This window comes from Bufo bufo, chromosome 1 (assembly GCF_905171765.1).
Source record: "Bufo bufo chromosome 1, aBufBuf1.1, whole genome shotgun sequence".
In the NCBI taxonomy this organism is placed as follows: Eukaryota; Metazoa; Chordata; class Amphibia; order Anura; family Bufonidae; genus Bufo; species Bufo bufo.
Window position 1 is genome coordinate 769,631,443 of NC_053389.1, and position 21,838 is coordinate 769,653,280.

Genomic DNA, 21,838 nt, shown 5'->3' on the forward strand with positions numbered 1-21,838 from the left:
TCGCTGTTAATTTCATATGCCTGACAATTAATATGGTGTCTACTGCAGCTCCTACATGGAGACACTCCAGGTAAAAGTGATTTTAGGCTTTATGAGAGGGTATTGTATGACACTGTTAAGCATTGCCCCCTCAGCCCCTGCGCTAGGTATATTACAGTATCAGGTTTGCTTGAAATGTTCCTCTGAAGGGGTCCTTTGAGATGGGGAACCAACGGTTGAGGTGCAAAAGTAAAAAATAACGCCAGCAGCAGTGAAGTGCATGTAGACAGCACGTCATACTTCCATTCCGGTAGGGACCAGAATGCTTGTGACAGGTAAGTGTTTTTTTATTTTTCACCATGCCCGACCCATTGGTTCCCAGTCTTGGAGAACCCCTTTAATTTAGAAGTGGATGACTCAAGGGCTTCTACTTTCTGGCAACCCGACAATTTTTGGTAAAGAAATAGAGCTTTGGTCATCAGTGTAAGACAATGGCTCGGTTTTGCTATAAGACGAGGACACGGCTGCATTTATGTTGCCTGACTACAACGGCGAGGTGACTGCGTGCATTCGACATACATCAAGGCACTAAATACTAAAGGCTTGTGTCATTTTTGTCATCCTTCCATGTGACAAGTCTCTTCTGCTCTACAAAGAGCTTCCAATTAATTTGGCAAAAGCTGTGTAAGGATGAACAAAAGGGGTTTTCACGTATAGACAGTGTAGCACACCTACATCATATATGACTGGTGGGGGCAGGACTGCTAGGACAACCACCGATCTTGGGAACGAGGATGCTTGGGTGTCTTGGTGGTGGCTCACATGTAGTTACTCTCCATTATAGTGAATTGGCAACACAGAAATGGTTGGGTGCAGTTGCTCTCCTGTTTCTGTATCTCCTACTCACTATAACGGAGAACAAGAACACTCACTGGCTACCATTTTTCTTAGGTTCAGTAAATGTCCTAGTGGTCAGACTCCTACCAAGAGACTACTGTGCCAGATATGACTGTAGTGGTAAGACACCAGTCCAGGTCATACAGTGCGACGTCCACGTTGCTAACCGAATACAAAACGTAAAATGAAGGAACTCTGCAAACAGATGGAACTAAAACATCTCTATGGTAACAGACTACAAAAAAAACAACAACTATGTAGTCTGATCCTGCAGTCAGACGTCTTATCTGTCCCCCATTTCATAAAACCGTAGGTTAGCAAAAAAAACGTCATGGCAGTAGAACGTCAGGATCAGACTACACAAGTTGCGTTCGTAGTCTGATGCCAAGGAGACCCATAAGTCTAAATAAGAGCTGTAGATAAAACACGATGAGGACAATTTGCTAAGTTTCTTCAATTGTTATATTAGACGCTATGGAACAATAATGTAATAGTTGTGAAGTTGTTGGTCCTTCCCTTTAAAAAGAGGTTGGCCCATCTGGCACTTTGGTGGCATATTGCTAGGATATGCCACCAATGTCTGATAAGTGCGGGTCCAACCTCTGGAACCTGCACCTACAGTATCTCTAGAATGGGGCCCACAAAGTGAACGAGAGCACACCACACAAGCGCTGCCGCCTCTCCATTCACTGCTATGGAAGTGATGAAAATAGACAAGTGCCAGCTCGGCTATGTCCAGAACTCCCATAGAGGTGAATGGAGAGGTGGCCGCACTTGTGCTGTGCGCTCCCCATTCCCTTCCGGAAATAGTTGCGCGCGCTAGCTTGGCTCTTTCAGAACTCCCATAGAAGTGAATGGAAATCACATAGCGCATGAGCTCCACCTCTGGGACCCGCGCCTATCGGACAATGGTGGTATATCCAAACTATATGACACCAAAGTGCGAGATGGGCCAACCCCTTTAAGACACTGCACTTTATAGGCAACCGACCGCCCCCAAATAACTCCGGGGACACAGAGGGGAAATCAGGCACCCAGTGGCATCCCTGCGGTCCCATCAGATTGCATAAGCAAACTATATTCTATGGATGGCCTCCTGTGGCAACTGCAGGGAACTGGATGTCCTCACAGTTGCTCTTCTGTAGGTTTTCTGAAGTAAGAAAAAAATGTATTTTTTTTCTGATGTAAAATGAAGATTTAAATTTGCATAGATTTAGCTATTTCAACATATCAATTACTGAGTTCTAACCCTAAAGATTATATCGGATTTAGCAATAAAAACATATTAACCTTTAATCTTACTGATAATACTAGTCAAAAGAACAGAATCCAAAATGTTAAAAATAAATTAGTGCGTGCAAAGGTATGGCTACGTGTATGTGAGGTCAGTCGCCCAGCGGACACTGTGACCTATGGCTGTCCAGCTGTCATGGGATAAGAGGCCCATGCAAAAGGCTTATCAATCACTGGAAGGACTCATAGGCGGCAGATTTTCATCTGAATGGGGTTTGCAGAAATGCCACCGCATTCAGATGTCACATAAGCTGCCTAGTGTGAATATATCGGTTCATTACGAAAAGGAATACCCTAAATTAGTCTCTAGTAAACTGCGTAGTATTATCCATCATCTGCCCAGCAGCAAGTATGTCACCCCGATACTGAGGGTGGATCTGAATTCAGGCAATGATAATGTGATACTGAGATTGCATGACACCACAATGAGCCCCGGACAGCGGGAGCAGAGACGACATACCTGCACACGGGCTGTATCCATATACACTGCTGGCTGTGGTCACATACATACATAAATAAATGCACAGACAACAGAATAAAACACGTGGCACACAGGGACGTGGCTGTAAGTCTGCGCCAAACATTGAGGCATATTCCTGTGTGGACAACGAAAGTCCAGTCTGGACCCCAAAGTGAGTGTTCTGGGGAACAGGGAGCGAGGCCTCCGGACACCTACCACCGGCTTAAGGTTTAGGTAAAGAATGCTGCCATATATATACACGCACACATGTATAAAACCGTAGACAGACGTATCGATTGCACATATTTACACAGATATACACGCGCCGTGAAACCGCATTCTGTAACACACAGCCAGTGTGAACATTACTTTAAGTTTAAAATTCAGTGTTTTCAGCTTTCTATGAATGAGGGTGTATGGGCATGGTACCCCTCCGCTTCTCAGCACCCTCCTGTAAATTACATTTCTGATTCGGACTGCACTGTCGTCGTCTTCTTCTTTGCTCGAGGCTTGCTGCTCCGGACAGATGCCTGTAAGCGATAGGAGAGAAGTGGTGAGGTGTTCGCTGATCAGCGGATACAGTAAAACGGTAGTCGTAGTGTTAGGATGTGATTTATATAGTATAGCGGTAGGGCAGATAGAGGACATGGTACATACAGTATAGTAGTAGTGTTCAGCTGTGTGTATACCAGTACAGTCAGTATAGTAGCAGTGTATATAGTATAGCGGTAAGGGCAGATACAGTATATATAGCAGTAGTGGTCAGCTGTATGTAGTCCAGTACATTCAGTATAGTAGCGGTGTTCGGTTGTGATGTATACAGTATAACAGTAGGGGAATGTGTATGACATGGTACATACAGTGTATATATAGTGGTAGTATTCAGCGGTATGTATACCAGTACATTCAGGATAGTAATAGTGTTATGCTGTATGTATACAGTATAACAGTAGGGGTAGATAGTGTGTATGACATGGTACATACAGTATATATAGCGGTAGTGCTCAGCAGTGTGTATACCGGTACATTCAGTATAGTATAGAGGATTGCAGTGGGGGTAGGCCATGTAGATAAGACACTGTGCTGGGTTATGATTATTCCTCACCTCTTTAGCCAGCCCCTTCTTCTTGGACACCCTCAGACTCTGGGTCCTCTGCAGTGGTTTTGGCGGGAGGCCTCCTCTTGTTCTTGCTGAGGTTTTGCCTTCAGTGTCTGACCACCTTTCATCCATGGAGTCACTGTCGGCTTGGGACTGAGTTGAATAACCTGTACAAAAAGTGTTTATAGACACTGGTCTGACAAAATGTACTAATGTGCCCTCAAGTCACAGATAGAAGCTCACCAATAGGGCGGCGGTGGAGTTCAGCTTCTGGATACAGGGGATCTCTGTAGTGTATGGGAGCATCATCCGGGAGATCCCTCAAATCCTGCATGCTGAAGCTGCGGAGACGTCCAACCAGAGCCCCTTGCCCCTGGAAAAAAACAAGTGGAATGTTTTATTATTTTTTGTATCGTGTAGTTTTTCAGTATAATTGGACGCCCCAGCGACAGGGATGGCAACTCTCTGTGGTGACAACTCCTTCATACATGGGGCACCTGGCCATCACGGACATCATTGTACTGTGTAGTTGGCCAAAGAGGAGACAGAAGAGGTCATAAATGGCTTCTGTCTCCTCTCCAAAGTGTCTCTCGATGGATGGGCAGCCAACCTGATCCTTCTCAACTGCAGGACCTAGTGAATTAAACCCTTGCAGTACATTTACAGCTTGGGTTAAAGGAGTTACATATTGATGACCTATCCCCAGGATAGGTCATGAACAGTGGCGGATTACAATAGGGGCGTTCGGGTCGGTAGCCCCAGGCCCAGCACCGCTGGGGGGCACCAACGCCGACCCGAATGCCCACATACTGCGGCGGGGCACGGGAGCACATAGTTCCCTGCCCCGCCGCAGGCTTCAGGCCTAGTAGGCCTGAGGCCTATGCGGTAGTGAAATCCCGGCGCAGGCGGCCGTGATTACGTCATTGCGCGCATGTGACGGAACGTAGCACTGACGTGTGCGCGCCTGCCTCATCCCACCTTCCTCTGCGAGCAAGCGCCTGGCCCTGGATGTAGGCGAGTATTTAGCTTTTCATATTTGTGCCTACTTTGGGGGACATGTGGGGACACACAGGAGGACATATTAGTGAAGCGGCATCGAGTACATGGGGGGGGGGGGGGGGGAGAGAGATTACTGTATGGGGGCAAATTACTATGTGGGGAAAATTACTATGTCAGGCAGTGTGGGGGCAAATAACTGTGTGGTGGAAATTACTACTATATGCAGGCAGTTTGGGGAAAATTACTATATGGGGGTGTTGCTATTGGGGAGGCACTGTAGGGGCAATTCTATTATTTATGGGGACACTATAAAGGGATTTTTGCCTAGAGTACAATATAGGGTGTCATTATTACTGGGGGCACTCTAGGGGACATTATAGGGATATTTGGGTTAATTTATCCAACTTGTGTAAAATAGAACTGACTTAGTTGCCCATAGCAGCCAATCAGGTTGCACTTTTCATTTTTGACAGCTCTTTTGGAAATCCAGTTCTACTTTACACCAGTTTGATAAATTACCCCAATTATGTCTATTAGGGTCACTATTTTTTCAGCAGTATAGTACCTGGGACATTGTGGAGCACAGAGGGCACAGTATTGGGGGTGGCAGGATGACACTGTGGGGACACCAGGATGAGGAGGTTGATGGAAAAATTGAGAAATCTAACGTGTCTGTGTTACAAACTGTAGAGACGAGATGTGGCTGAAAGAATTTGCCATGGTGGTCTGGGTCAAATGGAGAAGAGGAAAAAGAAGGTCTACATAACAGGAGATGTCACTGGATGTAAGAGGTATCTGGTGCTGTATTCTCCTCCATGTCTTTTTTATTATAATTATATGTATTTAAAATTTGGCGACCATATTTTTCAGTTTTGGACTCAATTTGGGGTATTTTAGTCTGAAGAGGTCATATGGCCTAGGAAGAGACTGTGGCGCTCACGAAGCACCGCAACCTCTTCATACAAAAAATAAAATAAAATGGAGGGAGGGGCCCAAGTTTGGTAGACATACACTTAATCCGCCCCTGGTCATGAATATCAGATAAGTGTGGGTCCGACCCCTGCCTCCCCCACTAATCAGCTGTGTTAAAAGACTGGAGTACTCGGACGAGAGCTGTGGCCTCTTCATACTATGCCAAGCACAGCGCCGTACATTGTATAGTGGCTTTGCTTGGTACTGCAGCCCAGTCTCAAGCACCCGAGTGGGATTGAGCTGCATAAGGGCCATGTAACCAATGAATGTGACGTCATAGGCTGAGGAAGATGCCGCAGTGTTCATCCGGCAACATAGCCACTGCCGAACAACTGATCAGCGCGGGTGCCAAGAGTCAGACCCTCACCGATCAGACACTGATGACCTATCCAGCAAATTTTAAGTTCGAGAATATCCCTTTAACACTGGGTAAATGGGTCCTCCCATCACATTCATAGCATGGCAATAGGATAACTATTCCACTTGTGGAGGTACCTTGGTAGCTGCTTGTACGGCCGCAGTGGCCGCTATGTTCAGACCTTTTCGTCCAAGTGTGACGACTGATTCGTAGCTTCGCTCCTTTGCCTGCACGATATAGGAGTCGATTTCCTGGGGGCAGAAAGAAGATTTAGGTCAAATGTGTGTCATATCGAGAAAAAGGTTGACAGAAGGTTAATACTAAGGTATTCAGCAGACTTAAGACTCTCTTCCTGCAGCTGCTCTGCGAGGTAAGGAACAGGTCAGGACAGACGCAGCCTGTGGAATCCAGGAGCAGCCGGGGGCAATGCTGCTGCAGAGTACGACCGGGTCTCAAGAATCTACACTTTTTGGAATTTAGAGAACAGAGGTGGTAGTTATACTCTGCCCAGACAGTTTTTTTTTTTTTTTTATGTAGACAGTGACATGGGCGGAAAAACAATAAAATAAAAAAAATGAATGAAAATAAATAAATTTTTCTCTTAATTTTTTTTGTTACATAAGATTTAAAAACAAAACATTTATAAAACTATTACATATATATTTGTACCATAAAAATGGACGCCGTTTATGTATTTTATCTACTGGCTGGCTCACCGCAAGACTTCAAAAGGACTAGAGCGCATTTAGGCGGACCATTTTTTTGCTGGTTCTATGGCACCGTACTGCCAGTACAGATGTTGTACAGCACCAAAACATTAGAAACTCCCTCAAAGTGACTTTTTTTTACGTTTTCCCGCTAAGGCATTCATCCTTGGGAAATTTGGATATTTTAAGCTTTTGGCTTTTATTTTTAACATTTTATTATTATTATTTTTAAATATGCATGCATTTGTATATTTTATGCAGAATCCCCCCCCCCCCCCCCAGCTATACTTAAAGGGAGTCTTTCGCCTAATCTGAGCGTTTTAGACCGCTCAGATCAGGTTATAGACTCTTTGACCCTCATTACAATGTTACCTATGTTTTCTGTGTCCCTCATCCAGATATTGAAAAAAACACTTTTTAAACGTATGCAAATGAGCTTCTGAAGGTGCCCAGGAGCAGCGTTACTGGGCGATGTGCCCAGAAAAACACACCTCTTTCAGCCTTCTGGCCCGCCCTTCTGTCCTATTATTACCTCCTCCTCTGCCTCCAGCCGGCGGACGTCACAAGCAGCAAGAGAAGAAGTCAGGCTGGGAACTGGCCCGCACCTGCGCACTGCTCTGCCCATTATGGGCAGAGGAACAGCTTTTCATATTGCGCATGTGCCGGCGAACTAAAGACAGCCCACAGGCGCATGCGCAATATGAAAAGCTGTTCCTCTGTCCATAATGGGCAGAGCAGTGCGCTTTTTGCTCCGGCCAAAAATCCTGAACACTTGCCGCAAGGCCGGATCCGGAATTAATGCCCATTGAAAGGCATTAATCCGGATCCGGCCTTAAGCTAAACGTCGTTTCGGCGCATTGCCGGATCCGACATTTAGCTTTTTCTGAATGGTTACCATGGCTGCCAAGACGCTAAAGTCCTGGCAGCCATGGTAAAGTGTAGTGGGGAGCGGGGGAGCAGTATACTTACCGTCCGTGCGGCTCCCCGGGCGCTTCAGAGCGCCCCACGCGCATGGATGACGTGATCGCATGGACACGTCATCCATGCGCATGGGGCGCCCCGACGTCATTCTGGAGCGCCCCGGGAGCCGCACGGACTGTAAATATACTGCTCCCCCGCTCCCCACTACTACTATGGCAGCCAGGACTTTAATAGCGTCCTGGGTGCCATAGTAACACTGAACGCATTTTGAAGACGGATCCGTCTTCAAATGCTTTCAGTTCACTTGCGTTTTTCCGGATCCGGCGTGTAATTCCGGCAAATGGAGTACACGTCGGATCCGGACAACGCAAGTGTGAAAGAGCCCTTAGAAAACGTAGATGCCACTCCTTTCCTTCTGAGCCCTGCCTGTTCTGTTTACGAACATTAATGGGGTGTTTTTGTATACTTCAGAATCAAGGTAATAAATATTGATTTTTGTTTTGCTTTTAACCCTTGCTGTGTTACAGGAAAAATTGGATTAACATTAAAAATATGCACAAAAAATAAAAATTTAAAATTTCACCTTCATTTTCCTTTAATTATTGTGCAACACCTAAAGGGTTAACATAGTTTGTAAAACCAGTTTTGAATAATTTGAGGGATGCAGTTTCTAAAATGGGGTCATTTATGGGTGGTTTCTATTATGTAAGGACCTCAAAGTGACTGCGGAACTGAAGTGGCCCTTGAAAAAGTCGGTTTTGAACATTTTATAGAAAATTTTAAAAATTGCTTCTTAAATTCTAAGCTTTCTAATATCCTAAAAAAATAAAATGTCATTTTCAAAATGATGCCAACATAAAGTAGACATATAGGGAATCTTAAATTAAAAAACAAACACTATCTAATGTGGTATCACTATCTGCCTATAATGCTTAGAAATTCAAATTTAGAAAATTGCAGTTTTTCCAAATTTTCTGTAAATTTGGGATTTTTTAATAATACAAAAGGTAAAACATAGCAACCAAAATTTACCCCTAACATCAAGTACGAGCTATCATGAGAAAACAGTCTCAGAATGGCTTGGATAAGTAAAAGCATTCCAAAGTTATTAGCACTTAAAGTGACATGTCAGATTTGCAAAATTAGGCCTGGTCTTGAAGGTATCTAAAGGATGCGTCTGAGCAGTTGGTGTAAGAATTGCTCTGATGTGCTGCCGCCCTTCACTGATAACTACAACTGCCAATGCTCCACTATCCCCTCACAAGCTATGATGGGAGCAGTAGTTCTGACGGAACAGTTTGCAGGTAGTAAAAATAAGAAAGACACACACGCTTCCCGAGCCTGGCTTCCGCATAACTGGCACTTCTCCTGAGCTCCCCTCCCCCCCTGTGTAACTCACACCTCTCTAGAGCTTCCCCCGTGTAAGGGGCTCTTCTCCAGAGCTTCCCCCCCCCCCCCCCCTCACCCCTGTAACAGGCCTCTTCTCCAGAGCTTCCCCCTCCGTGTGTAACAGGCCTCTTCTCCAGAGCTTCCCCCTCCGTGTGTAACAGGCCTCTTCTCCAGAGCTTCCCCCTCCGTGTGTAACAGGCCTCTTCTCCAGAGCTTCCCCCTCCGTGTGTAACAGGCCTCTTCTCCAGAGCTTCCCCCTCCGTGTGTAACAGGCCTCTTCTCCAGAGCTTCCCCCTCCGTGTGTAACAGGCCTCTTCTCCAGAGCTTCCCCCTCCGTGTGTAACAGGCCTCTTCTCCAGAGCTTCCCCCTCCGTGTGTAACAGGCCTCTTCTCCAGAGCTTCCCCCTCCGTGTGTAACAGGCCTCTTCTCCAGAGCTTCCCCCTCCGTGTGTAACAGGCCTCTTCTCCAGAGCTTCCCCCTCCGTGTGTAACAGGCCTCTTCTCCAGAGCTTCCCCCTCCGTGTGTAACAGGCCTCTTCTCCAGAGCTTCCCCCTCCGTGTGTAACAGGCCTCTTCTCCAGAGCTTCCCCCTCCGTGTGTAACAGGCCTCTTCTCCAGAGCTTCCCCCTCCGTGTGTAACAGGCCTCTTCTCCAGAGCTTCCCCCTCCGTGTGTAACAGGCCTCTTCTCCAGAGCTTCCCCCTCCGTGTGTAACAGGCCTCTTCTCCAGAGCTTCCCCCTCCGTGTGTAACAGGCCTCTTCTCCAGAGCTTCCCCCTCCGTGTGTAACAGGCCTCTTCTCCAGAGCTTCCCCCTCCGTGTGTAACAGGCCTCTTCTCCAGAGCTTCCCCCTCCGTGTGTAACAGGCCTCTTCTCCAGAGCTTCCCCCTCCGTGTGTAACAGGCCTCTTCTCCAGAGCTTCCCCCTCCGTGTGTAACAGGCCTCTTCTCCAGAGCTTCCCCCTCCGTGTGTAACAGGCCTCTTCTCCAGAGCTTCCCCCTCCGTGTGTAACAGGCCTCTTCTCCAGAGCTTCCCCCTCCGTGTGTAACAGGCCTCTTCTCCAGAGCTTCCCCCTCCGTGTGTAACAGGCCTCTTCTCCAGAGCTTCCCCCTCCGTGTGTAACAGGCCTCTTCTCCAGAGCTTCCCCCTCCGTGTGTAACAGGCCTCTTCTCCAGAGCTTCCCCCTCCGTGTGTAACAGGCCTCTTCTCCAGAGCTTCCCCCTCCGTGTGTAACAGGCCTCTTCTCCAGAGCTTCCCCCTCCGTGTGTAACAGGCCTCTTCTCCAGAGCTTCCCCCTCCGTGTGTAACAGGCCTCTTCTCCAGAGCTTCCCCCTCCGTGTGTAACAGGCCTCTTCTCCAGAGCTTCCCCCTCCGTGTGTAACAGGCCTCTTCTCCAGAGCTTCCCCCTCCGTGTGTAACAGGCCTCTTCTCCAGAGCTTCCCCCTCCGTGTGTAACAGGCCTCTTCTCCAGAGCTTCCCCCTCCGTGTGTAACAGGCCTCTTCTCCAGAGCTTCCCCCTCCGTGTGTAACAGGCCTCTTCTCCAGAGCTTCCCCCTCCGTGTGTAACAGGCCTCTTCTCCAGAGCTTCCCCCTCCGTGTGTAACAGGCCTCTTCTCCAGAGCTTCCCCCTCCGTGTGTAACAGGCCTCTTCTCCAGAGCTTCCCCCTCCGTGTGTAACAGGCCTCTTCTCCAGAGCTTCCCCCTCCGTGTGTAACAGGCCTCTTCTCCAGAGCTTCCCCCTCCGTGTGTAACAGGCCTCTTCTCCAGAGCTTCCCCCTCCGTGTGTAACAGGCCTCTTCTCCAGAGCTTCCCCCTCCGTGTGTAACAGGCCTCTTCTCCAGAGCTTCCCCCTCCGTGTGTAACAGGCCTCTTCTCCAGAGCTTCCCCCTCCGTGTGTAACAGGCCTCTTCTCCAGAGCTTCCCCCTCCGTGTGTAACAGGCCTCTTCTCCAGAGCTTCCCCCTCCGTGTGTAACAGGCCTCTTCTCCAGAGCTTCCCCCTCCGTGTGTAACAGGCCTCTTCTCCAGAGCTTCCCCCTCTGTGTGTAACTGCCTCTTCTCCAGAGCTTCCCCTCCGTGTAACTGGCATCTCTCTAGAGCTTTCCCCCATATAACTGCCATCTCTCTAGGGCTTTCCCCTCATGTAACTGGCACCTCTCTAGGGCTTTCCCCTCGTGTAACTGGCATATTTCCAGAGTTGCCCTGTGTAACTGGCACTCCTCCTGAGATGTCACCGTGTAACTGGCATTTTTCCAGAGCTGTCCCCAAGTAACTGGTACTCCTTTTGAGCTGCTTCCATATAGCCAGCACTTTTCCAGAGCTGTCCCCAAGTTACTGGCACTCTGCAAGAGCTGCCCCCATGTAACCAGCACCTCTTCTAATCTCCTCCACATTATTTTGCCTCACAGATATTATGACCACATATCTGCCTCCTTGTGCAATGATACCTGCACCCCACTCCCACCCTGTGGTACAACTAGGAGAGTTGCTCAGATGAAGTGTAAGAAAGCTGGGTGAAGCCCATGAGGGAGACATAAGGTGGCATCAATGGCTCCTCCTCAGTGCTACACCAACCTTCTACCTTCCAATACATCAGAGACCAGATATTCCTGTTCTCTAGGTACTGGCTGAAGTGGAGGATTGCTCTTCACCCCATGGTATATATACAGGCCCAGGCCACATCAGGGCGCACACACAGGAATGTTAATGGTGATACGGTACCTTCTCCCGCAAGGACAGGGCAGGATGCACACACTTCCTGTACAGTAGGCTGGCTCCTCGTGTGTATGGGGACAGCAGCCAGACCACAAAGGCCATCTTGATCTCATAATAGAATGGGAACCTGTCCAGGAAAGAGAAACTTATCAGAGGAGAAAGGGAAAAATGGCAGAACAATACCAGGACATTGGGGGGGGATGGGAGAAAACAATATCCATATGTGAAAAGTTCAAATTAATGAGGAGGGGGGGGGGGGTCCGTTCCATGATTCACTGTAAAATCTTACCAGGCAAGGAAAATGTCTGTGAAGGTTTCTACTGTCATGAAGAGGGCAAAGACAATCCAGTACATCATCCAGCGGACCTGAGAAGAGAAGCGGAATGGTGGTCACATCCATTGTGGTGTACGACGTGACGGTCAGACACCGAGGATGAGAAATATGTGGCAGAATTATGAGAATTCTCCCACTGTAAAAAAAATAAAAAATTAAGCAACTTTGCAAAAAAGGTTAATTATACCCCTTAGTGACCAGCTTGTTTTGGGACTTAATGACAAAGTGATTTTTTTCATTTTCACATTCCAAGAGCTATAACTTTCTTACGTTTCCGTCAATGTATCTGGATTTTCTAAACAGTGTTCACTGTACCGGCTATATTACATGATAAATTCATAGTATATGGGTGATTACGAACCCGGTGATACCACATATGTGAAGAAGATTTATTTATTTTTTTGCAATTTTTTTCCATTGAAAAGCATTTTTTGAGTGGTAAAAAAAAAAAAAAAGTATTTTTTTTATTTAATACATTTTATTTACTTTTTTTTAACCATTTAATAGTCCCACAAGGGGATCATAATAGGCGGTATTTTAATTGCTTCTAAAATAAATTACACTTTTCCTGTGGTGCAATGTATTTTAAAGTGGTATTCCCATCTCAGACAGTGGGGGCATGTCGCTAGGATATGCTCCCATTGTCTGATGGGTGCGGGTCCCGCCTCTCCCCGCTCCATTCTCGTTCCACCTCTGGGACCCGCACCTTTTAGACAATGGGGGCATATCCTAGCGACATGCCCCCATTGTCTGTGATGGGAAAACCCCTTTAATGTCAGTGCTATACTGGCCTCCACCAGCTTGTTGGGGCATGATAGAGGCAGGCCTGGGGCCTTCATTAGGCCCCAGCCTGCCTGCACACACTGACATGAGATTGCGGGGTGCCAATGGGAGAAAGAGGGAGTCCACTAACATGCCGTTTGGCGGTGTTGCCCACGGAATGTAAAGGGTTAAACTGCCCGGATCGGCGCTTCTGGTGGTCTGGCCCGTTAGAGCAGGAGCGTGGCTTTTATGAGAGAGCCAAGCCCCTGCTCTCCACTGCACAGGAGAACCCTTAGTGACCGCCGTGGTTAAAAATTTCCTACCAGTTTGTTTCTTCAGCTCCTTCGCAGACTGTGCATCTCTGTGCATTTCTTTATAGGGATATGAGGACAATAGAATTTGGTTGAAATGGCCAGGATTGATATTCTGATCGGTGGGGGTCTGACACCCTACTGATCAGCTCAGTAGTGCTAGAACTTCACAGCTACGTCCACTGTGTGGTGGGCAGATCTGGTAACCATCATTGCTTCCACTGAGCTGAATAGTAGCCATGCCGCAGTTCCATCTATCCACTACACAATGGAAGGAGCTGCGCCGTTCTGCCTCTGACTTCTGGTGCCAGGGGTAGCCCTAAAAAGCCGATTGGCGGGGGTGCCAGGTGTTGGGACTCCTGCTGATCAGATATTGATGACCCATCAATATCACAATCCTGGACACCCCCTGCCAGCTACAATAGACTGACAAGTCGATGTTTGCTAGAGGATCGAGAATCAGCTATGTTGGCTTTAAGCGTGGCCAAACCTTTTCCCTGAGAGATAAGCGCAGTGAGACGTCTGGCACCCACTTATCTCCCTTAGGGCTCATTCAGACGGCTGTAGTGCTTTACGGATCCGCAAACCACGGATGCCGGCCCACGTGCGATCCACACATGGCCAGCACTATCATAGAAAATGCCAAATTGCGGACAAGAATAGAACATGTTCTATCTTTTTTTGCGGGGCTGGGGAACGGAAGTATGCATTGTCAGATTTAGTTTTTTAAAATTATATTAATCACCAATACCACACCAGTCCCAGTCTACACATCCAGTTGGTGTACATGGGTGTCACAGGGGTAAGTCTCCTGTTCAGAATCCCCCTCTAGGAGCGCTGACAGATTTGGGCTGTCCATGTATTTGAATATGATATTATAATCGCTACTCACGTATTCTCGGACATTCTTGGTTTTCACAGCTTTGTATGATGAATAGGCGGGGTACAGCAATCCAAAGACAAGCCTAAGGGGGGGAGGAAATAAATTATTATCCCGACATACCCTCAGATTGCTGCAAAACTCTGCATGCAGTTATGTAAACGATTCTAATGGGTCTTGCCACAAGAGGGCGGAAAAGTTCTTCCCCTATAAAAAGGCTCTCAGAGGCTACTTTTGGGTAGTACTTGGTGAGAGATCGTTAAAGGGGTTGTCTCATCATGGACAATGGCAGCATATCGTTAGGATATGCCCCCATTGTCTTATAGGTGCGGGTCCCACACATATATCGAGAACGGAGCCCCACAAGGTGGTGGCTGGAGGACTCCGGTCTGGCCACCACCAAGTCGGCTCCCCATAGAAGTGAATAGGAGCATACTGCACATGTGCGGCCCCCGCTCCCATTAATTTCTATCGGGCCGACAGAAATAGCCGAGCCCATATCCTAGCGATATGCCCCCATTGTCCATGATGAGACAACCCCTTTAACTGCTAGACATGCCTCTACAATGCATTTGAAGACATTTTGCCCAGGTGAAAGACTTGGAGAGGAGACGCATCTTTTGACTAAAAGAAGCATGGGGGGGGGGGGGTAGTTTCGATAAATTGCCTGCCATCTAGGCCGTTCTGACCTAGCTGTTAGGAGCAGTGGTTAGATGAGGGCACACATATATATGGTGAATAGGCTCCAGGCAGCCCTGAGAGACCACCAGTAGAGAGGCTTGTTTGATCTGCTGACAAGCATGAGCAGCCCCACAGTTTTGGTTTCCATCATCCAGACACAGATGGCTCCTTCATTACACAGCCCTCTCTCTGCCTCAACCATCTCCAGGAGCTTAGCAGAAAGGAATTTGGTTTCATGGCGCCCATTATGTGTCCTGCCATGGACGGTCACTTTTTTTTGCAGTGGAGTCATGAATGAGAAACCAGGACTGCTACAGACTGGAACCGTATCTTCTTTAGGGATAAATCCAGGTTGTGTTTGGGATCCACGATGGTTAGGTTCTAGTATGGAGACCTCATGGTGAGCGCTTCAATCCTGACTTTGCTGTTGAACGACACACTGCCCTAACTGCTGGTGAGATGGTCTTGGAGCCATTGCATATGACAGTCAGTCACCCCTAGTAGTGATATGAGGGACACTAAAAGCTCCGTGATATGTGCAGGACGTCCTGTAGCCATATGTGTTCCTCTCTTGGCAGGTATTTTTCAGCAAGATAATTCTTGCCCACAGACACAAGGGTTCCCTACGAATGTCTCCTCCAGATTACAACGCTTCCTTGGCTGCCCGATGGCCAGATTTATCACCAATCGAGCATTTATGGGACCAGCAGGGACACCAGCTTCCCTAATCTATGAGTGTGGAGGATCTACAGGTCCAGCTGTAACCTCTGTGGGCAAATGTCCCACAGGATACCATACAGAACCTGCATGCCTCCACGTCCAACTGTATCTCATCTTGTGTCCAGGCCAGGGGCCGCATCTCATCTTGTGTCCAGGCCAGGGGCCGCATCTCATCTCGTGTCCAGGCCGAGGGAGGAATACATGCACACACTGTACAGATGGCTACATATGACGGTGAGGGGGGGCACAAGGCCGCGGTGCTGTATACATATATACAGGGACAGTTTACAAGGCACAGCACTGCACACGCCCAAAACGGCGCTCAATGAAAGATCAGTCATTAACCACGTGCCAGCATTAGTCAGCCTGGGTACACAGAGCCTGGCCGCCACCTACACCCGTCTAACCTTTCAGTGTAAAGCTTACCACCTATGTGTCAGGCAGCACTACTCGAAATAAAAAAATAAAAAATGATTAAATCAGGTGTGGCCTTTGGCACCCTCCCAGGTGGCTGAGATATAGGGGGCTGTTTGAAGGGGACCTCGTCCTGCAGAGGGACACTGTGGTCGCTGGTGGCAGAAGAGTGAAGAACAAATGCCAGGAGCCCTCAGAAGACAGGTGGGTGACATCAGACGTTAGGAGCTTCGGGATGATCATTAGCTGAACGCAGCGCTGGTTGCTAGGCAACAGTCAGAACGTAATAACATTTAATTAAGATTTCCTAATGATAATTAGAAATGAGACGTCTGCGGTTATCCTTCATTATGAGCTAGTCATTTCTATGAAGTGCCCAGAACCGTCACGTGACTCGAAACGGGAGGTTCAAGGACCCTAAATCTGGGCCCCAGAGGAAGGCGGGGGGTCCCGATGTACGGACCCTTAAGGAACATGAATGTTTATGGTGGGAAAACAATTTTCATATCCGCTCCTTGATGAAATGCCTGCTACAGAGCTGGTAGAGGTGCTTTTCTGGGATCATTGCGGCTTTAAAGGGGTCTTCCAGAACTTACATATCTTTAGGGTAGGTCATCAATATCAGATTGGTGGCGGAGGTCTGAAACCTGGCATTCCCTCCAATCATCTGCTTCCCTCACTGGAAACTATATGGTAGGCAAGCTCCGGCACTCCAGCTGTTGTGAAACTACAACTCCCAGCATGCATACTTCCCCTGCTCTTATCATAGAAGTGAATGGAGCATGCTGGGAGTTGTAGTTTCACAACCCCTGTAGTGTCCGGCTCCAGGGTACTTGGACGGGAGCTGAGCTGCAGTACCCCCCCGGCACGACCACTACGCCGTGCTGTTTCTGGTTCCGTCCACTGTATAGCTGCCAGTATCGGCGGCTGCCCAAAAACAGGTGATCGGTGGGGGTCTCCGGGGTCTGACCTCCACCGATCCAAAACTGATGACCTGTCCTGAGGATAGGGCATCAATATCCAAGCCAAGTTCTGGAAAAACCCCTTTAAGCAGCTGTCAGTGTCCTCCACAGTGCCGACAAAGACTTTCATTAAAGGGGTTGTCAGAGTTAAAAAAAAAAAAAAGCTATGTGGCAAGGAAGGGGTTAAAATAAGACCCCACTGTCTTAGCTGACATGGTCGCCGTGGTGACGTGCCCGTACGCCACATGTGACTGCAGCGGTCTGACGGTGTATACCGCTGGGGCCGGCGATTAGTTGCAGCCGGCAAGTCCGGGATACGGGCACGTCATGGCTCGGAGGTGAACCGGCAAGTATAACTCGTTTTAGCATTTTAACCCCTTCCCGTCTTTAAAGTTGGCCAAGCATTTTAAAAAAATTTAAAAAAACAAAACACATTGATTGATAGGTTCACCTCAGACTGGTGCCAGGGCTTGGGTCACTACTACCACCTGGTCCAAGCCCTGGCTAAATTCTTCCTACTGGTGGGGGCCCCGGGACCCTCGCCAGGCATTTTCTTACAGGGTCAAAGCGATATGGCGCCAGGAAGGAGGCGGCTGTCAGGGGACAGGTGATGGGTGACGTCTTCAGAGCAGGTGCCCTCTGGCTACGAGAGGTGGGTCCCAGGCAGGGAGTTTCCCTTCCTCCACCAAACATGGGCGAGGGTTGTGCTAAGGGGACAAATATAAGACGGGTGACTAGGAGCGGTGAGGTGCCCACCCATAGCCCCTGTGAATGAGGGCGGGGGAGGGGAGGCTGGTACAGGACACCTTATAGGGCAGGCGATGAGCACCCAACTTTTCCAGGCTCCTGAATGGCCCCACACCCACATTGCTGACACATCTGCCGTCCAGGAGAGAAGGGAAGGCTGGGGGACAACAACCCCCATCAGCACTGCAATGGGCGACATGCCGGTTGTGACCCAGCCCGACTACAGTGGGCACAGCAGACAGAAGAGGGCCCCTCTGCCAGGGAATGCTGGGACTTGTTGTCCCACTGGAGGGCTAGGTGTCCCCAGTGTCAGTACAGGGACACGAGGATACTCACACTACGGCCCGGGAGATGATCCACGACACCATCCTCCTCGCTGACGCTCTCCCCGGAGCTCTGGCTACTTCCGCTTCCGTTGTGGGTGTGACCACGGCAAGTCAAACTTGGAAGAAAACAAGCTTCAGCCAATCGGGAACAAGAGGAGGCGTGTCTTTCTCCGCCCGCTGTGGAGTCACCATGGAGACGCATCGTGGGTTACTGATTGATAGGCTGTCGGTTAGGAGCGCGCAGAGCTGTCAGTGCGGGCATATAGGAATAGTCCATATAGGGGGGGATGCTGTGATGAGGGGTAGTCCCCTCAGTTCAGTACTAAGCTGCCTCCCTCTTCTATAGGACAGAGGGCCTTTAGGGGCCCCTTAAACTGTAGGGCCCTGGTACCTCTGCAATCTCTGCACCCCTGTAACAGGGGTGCACATTTTTTTTTTCTAGGCTGCATTGTCACATTGCTCTATTTCAAGGGGCTGCAAACAATTGTCGAATGATCGCTAACGCAGTCGTAGACAGTCTTCGCTGCCAACCGTCTGCAAATTTACGGACAGTCTGCAAAAAACAGGCGTATTCTTCTTCTGCCTGTAGCGTCTAGCAAAAAAAATATATATATATATACAGTACAGACCAAAAGTTTGGACACACCTTCTCATTCAAAGAGTTTTCTTTATTTTCATGACTATGAAGGCATCAAAACTATGAATTAACACATGTGGAATTATATACATAACAAACAAGTGTGAAACAACTGAAAATATGTCATATTCTAGGTTCTTCAAAGTAGCCACCTTTTGCTTTGATTACTGCTTTGCACACTCTTGGCATTCTCTTGATGAGGTTCAAGAGGTAGTCCCCTGAAATGGTTTTCACTTCACAGGTGTGCCCTGTCAGGTTTAATAAGTGGGATTTCTTGCCTTATAAATGGGGTTGGGACCATCAGTTGCGTTGAGGAGAAGTCAGGTGTATACACAGCTGATAGTCCTACTGAATAGACTGTTAGAATTTGTATTATGGCAAGAAAAAAGCAGCTAAGTAAAGAAAAACGAAAAATTGGGAAAACGTTGAAAGTAAGGGCTATTTGACCATGAAGGAGAGTGATGGGGTGCTGCGCCAGATGACCTGGCCTCCACAGTCACCGGACCTGAACCCAATCGAGATGGTTTGGGGTGAGCTGGACCGCAGAGTGAAGGCAAAAGGGCCAACAAGTGCTAAGCATCTCTGGGAACTCCTTCAAGACTGTTGGAAGACCATTTCAGGGGACTACCTCTTGAAGCTCATCAAGAGAATGCCAAGAGTGTGCAAAGCAGTAATCAAAGCAAAAGGTGGCTACTTTGAAGAACCTACAATATGACATATTTTCAGTAGTTTCACACTTGTTTGTTATGTATATAATTCCACATGTGTTAATTCATAGTTTTGATGCCTTCATAGTCATGAAAATAAAGAAAACTCTTTGAATGAGAAGGTGTGTCCAAACTTTTGGTCTGTACTGTATATATATATATAAAACACTGTGTAAAAATCTGTGCCCAAACTGTGAACTAAGCACTGCACATGCAGGGGCACTATAGGGGACATTTAATGTGCTGGAGGCACTATAGGGGATCATTTAAGGTGCTGGAGGCACTATAGGCAGGGCCGGTGCTACCATAAGGCAGACCAAGCGGCTGCCTTAGGGCGCACCATGGGGGAGGGCGGAAAAATGTGACATGGAGGGGGAGAAATGTGACATGGGGGGCATGGTGGCTTACATGGGGGCATGATGGATGGGGGCTAATGGGTGACATGGGGGTCTGATTAACATTGGGGGTCTGATTGGGGCTGTGAGCTGAGGTCTGATTAACATTGGGAGTCTGATTGCTGGTCTGACCTGAGGTGTAATGAAAAATATTTTTTTCTTATTATTCTCCTCTAAAACCTAGGTGCGTCTTAGAGGGCGAAAAATATGGTCCTCACACCAGCGTTTGTCTGAAGCAGAGAGAAGATACCAGGACCACACAGAGGAGAAGCTGCTGCAGGTGAGCTGCGAGGGGGGGGGGGGCGCCAAAATGTAGCTTCGCTTGTGTTGGCAAAAATGCTTGCACTGGCCCTGACTATAGGGGACCATTTAATGTGCTGGGGACACTATAGGGGACCATTTAAGGTGCTGGGGACACTATAGGGGGCGATTTAAGGTGCTGGGGACACTATAGGGGGACATTTAAGGTGCTGGGGACACTATAGGGGACCATTTAAGGTGCTGGGGACACTATAGGGGCCATTTAAGGTGCTGGGGGCACTATAGGGGGCCATTTAAGGTGCTGGGGACACTATAGAGGGGCCATTTAAGGTGCTGGGGACACTATAGGGGACCATTTAAGGTGCTGGGGACACTATAGGGGCCATTTAAGGTGCTGGGGACACTATAGGGGGCGATTTAAGGTGCTGGGGGCACTATAGGGGGCCATTTAAGGTGCTCAGGACACTATAGGGGACCGTTTAAGGTGCTGGGGGCACTATAGGGGACTATTTAAGTTGCTAAGGGCACTATAGTGGGCCATTTAAGGTGCTGGGGGCTCTATAGAGGGGCTTTTAAGCTGGTGGGAGCACTATAGGGGACTATTTAAGGTGCTGGGGACACTATAGGGGACCATTTAATGTGCTAGGGACACTATAGGGGACCATTTAAGGTGCTGGGGACACTATAGGGGGCGATTTAAGGTGCTGGGGACACTATAGGGGGCCATTTAAGGTGCTGGAGGCACTATAGGGGACCATTTAAGGTGCTGGGGACACTATAGGGGACCATTTAAGGTGCTGGGGACACTATAGGGGCCATTTAAGGTGCTGGGGACACTATAGGGGGCCATTTAAGGTGCTCAGGACACTATAGGGGACCATTTAAGGTGCTGGGGACACTATAGGGGACTATTTAAGTTGCTAAGGGCACTATAGTGGGCCATTTAAGCTGCTGGGGGCTCTATAGAGGGGCTTTTAAGCTGGTGGGAGCACTATAGGGGACTATTTAAGGTGCTGGGGACACTATAGGGGACCATTTAAGGTGCTGGGGACACTATAGGGGACCATTTAAGGTGCTGGGGACACTATAGGGGGCCATTTAAGGTGCTGGGGACACTATAGGGGGCCATTTAAGGTGCTTGGGACACTATAGATGACCATTTAATGTGCTGGGGGCACTATAGGGGACTATTTAAGCTGCTAAGGGCACTATAGTGGGCCATTTAAGCTACTGGGGGCTCTATAGAGGGGCTTTTAAGCTGGTGGGAGCACTATAGGGGACTATTTAATGTGCTGGAAGCACTATAGAAACCATTTAAGGTGTTGCGGGCACTATAAGAGCCATTTAAGGTGCTGGGGTACTATAGAGGGCTATTTAAGGTGCTGAAAGAGCAATATGGGAATATTTAATGTGCTGGTGGCACTATAGTGGACCATTTAAGGTGCTTGGGGCTCTAGGCAGGGATCTCAAGTCTCCCGGAGGTTCAGGGAGTCTCCCGCTATTAGATAGCGGCTTCCTGACTCCCGTGAGACAATACATCCTGGAAAGGTTCACTGATAGCAGAGCAGAGAGATAAGAGAAGTGACAGGACAGAGTTTAGATTACAGGTTGAATTGGCTTCTCAAGGAGATATATATGTTAAAGGCATCCCTTCTTCTGTCTCATTCAGTAGCTATAGAACTATTGAGAGAGATGTATTTTTTTAAAATACATTTACACATTTAACCCTCCATTTTAATTATATTATTTACCCCAGTGTTAAATTCACCCCCCTGGATGCTTGTTTTTTTCCTACAGTGGGGTAGATAATTACACACAGGGTTTTAAAGAATAAACTTCCTGACTCAGACCAAGAGCCGACTCAGCGAGTCAGCAAGTGAATGGAAGCATCCGCGCATGCACATTGCGCAACCTAA

At 48.2% G+C, this 21,838-nt stretch overlaps 1 protein-coding gene across 1 annotated transcript; it reads right to left on the bottom strand.

Annotated features, from left to right (window-relative positions):
* Nucleotides 1-317: 317 nt before the first annotated feature.
* REEP4 (receptor accessory protein 4) lies at nucleotides 318-18,018 on the bottom strand. Its single transcript, XM_040414780.1, has 8 exons — nucleotides 17,933-18,018; nucleotides 14,085-14,157; nucleotides 12,075-12,151; nucleotides 11,792-11,912; nucleotides 6,195-6,308; nucleotides 3,972-4,101; nucleotides 3,735-3,895; nucleotides 318-3,159 (listed from the first exon to the last, which is right to left on the bottom strand). The coding sequence occupies exons 1-8, from the start codon at nucleotides 17,962-17,964 to the stop codon at nucleotides 3,088-3,090; spliced, it is 780 nt and encodes a 259-aa protein (XP_040270714.1). The 5' UTR covers nucleotides 17,965-18,018; the 3' UTR covers nucleotides 318-3,087.
* Between the last annotated feature and the right edge of the window lie 3,820 nt (nucleotides 18,019-21,838).

What these genes read in the sequence shown, in the direction of transcription:
- REEP4 (XM_040414780.1), bottom strand. Translation starts at nt 17,964, where the DNA reads ATGGTGTCGTGGATCATCTCCCGGGCCGTAGT. An exon ending in ACAGACATTTTCCTTGCCTG is followed by an intron (nt 11,913 to 12,074) that starts GTAAGATTTTAC and finishes TTTCCTGGACAG; the next exon opens with GTTCCCATTCTATTATGAGA. An exon ending in AGAAGGGGCTGGCTAAAGAG is followed by an intron (nt 3,160 to 3,734) that starts GTGAGGAATAAT and finishes TATCGCTTACAG; the next exon opens with GCATCTGTCCGGAGCAGCAA.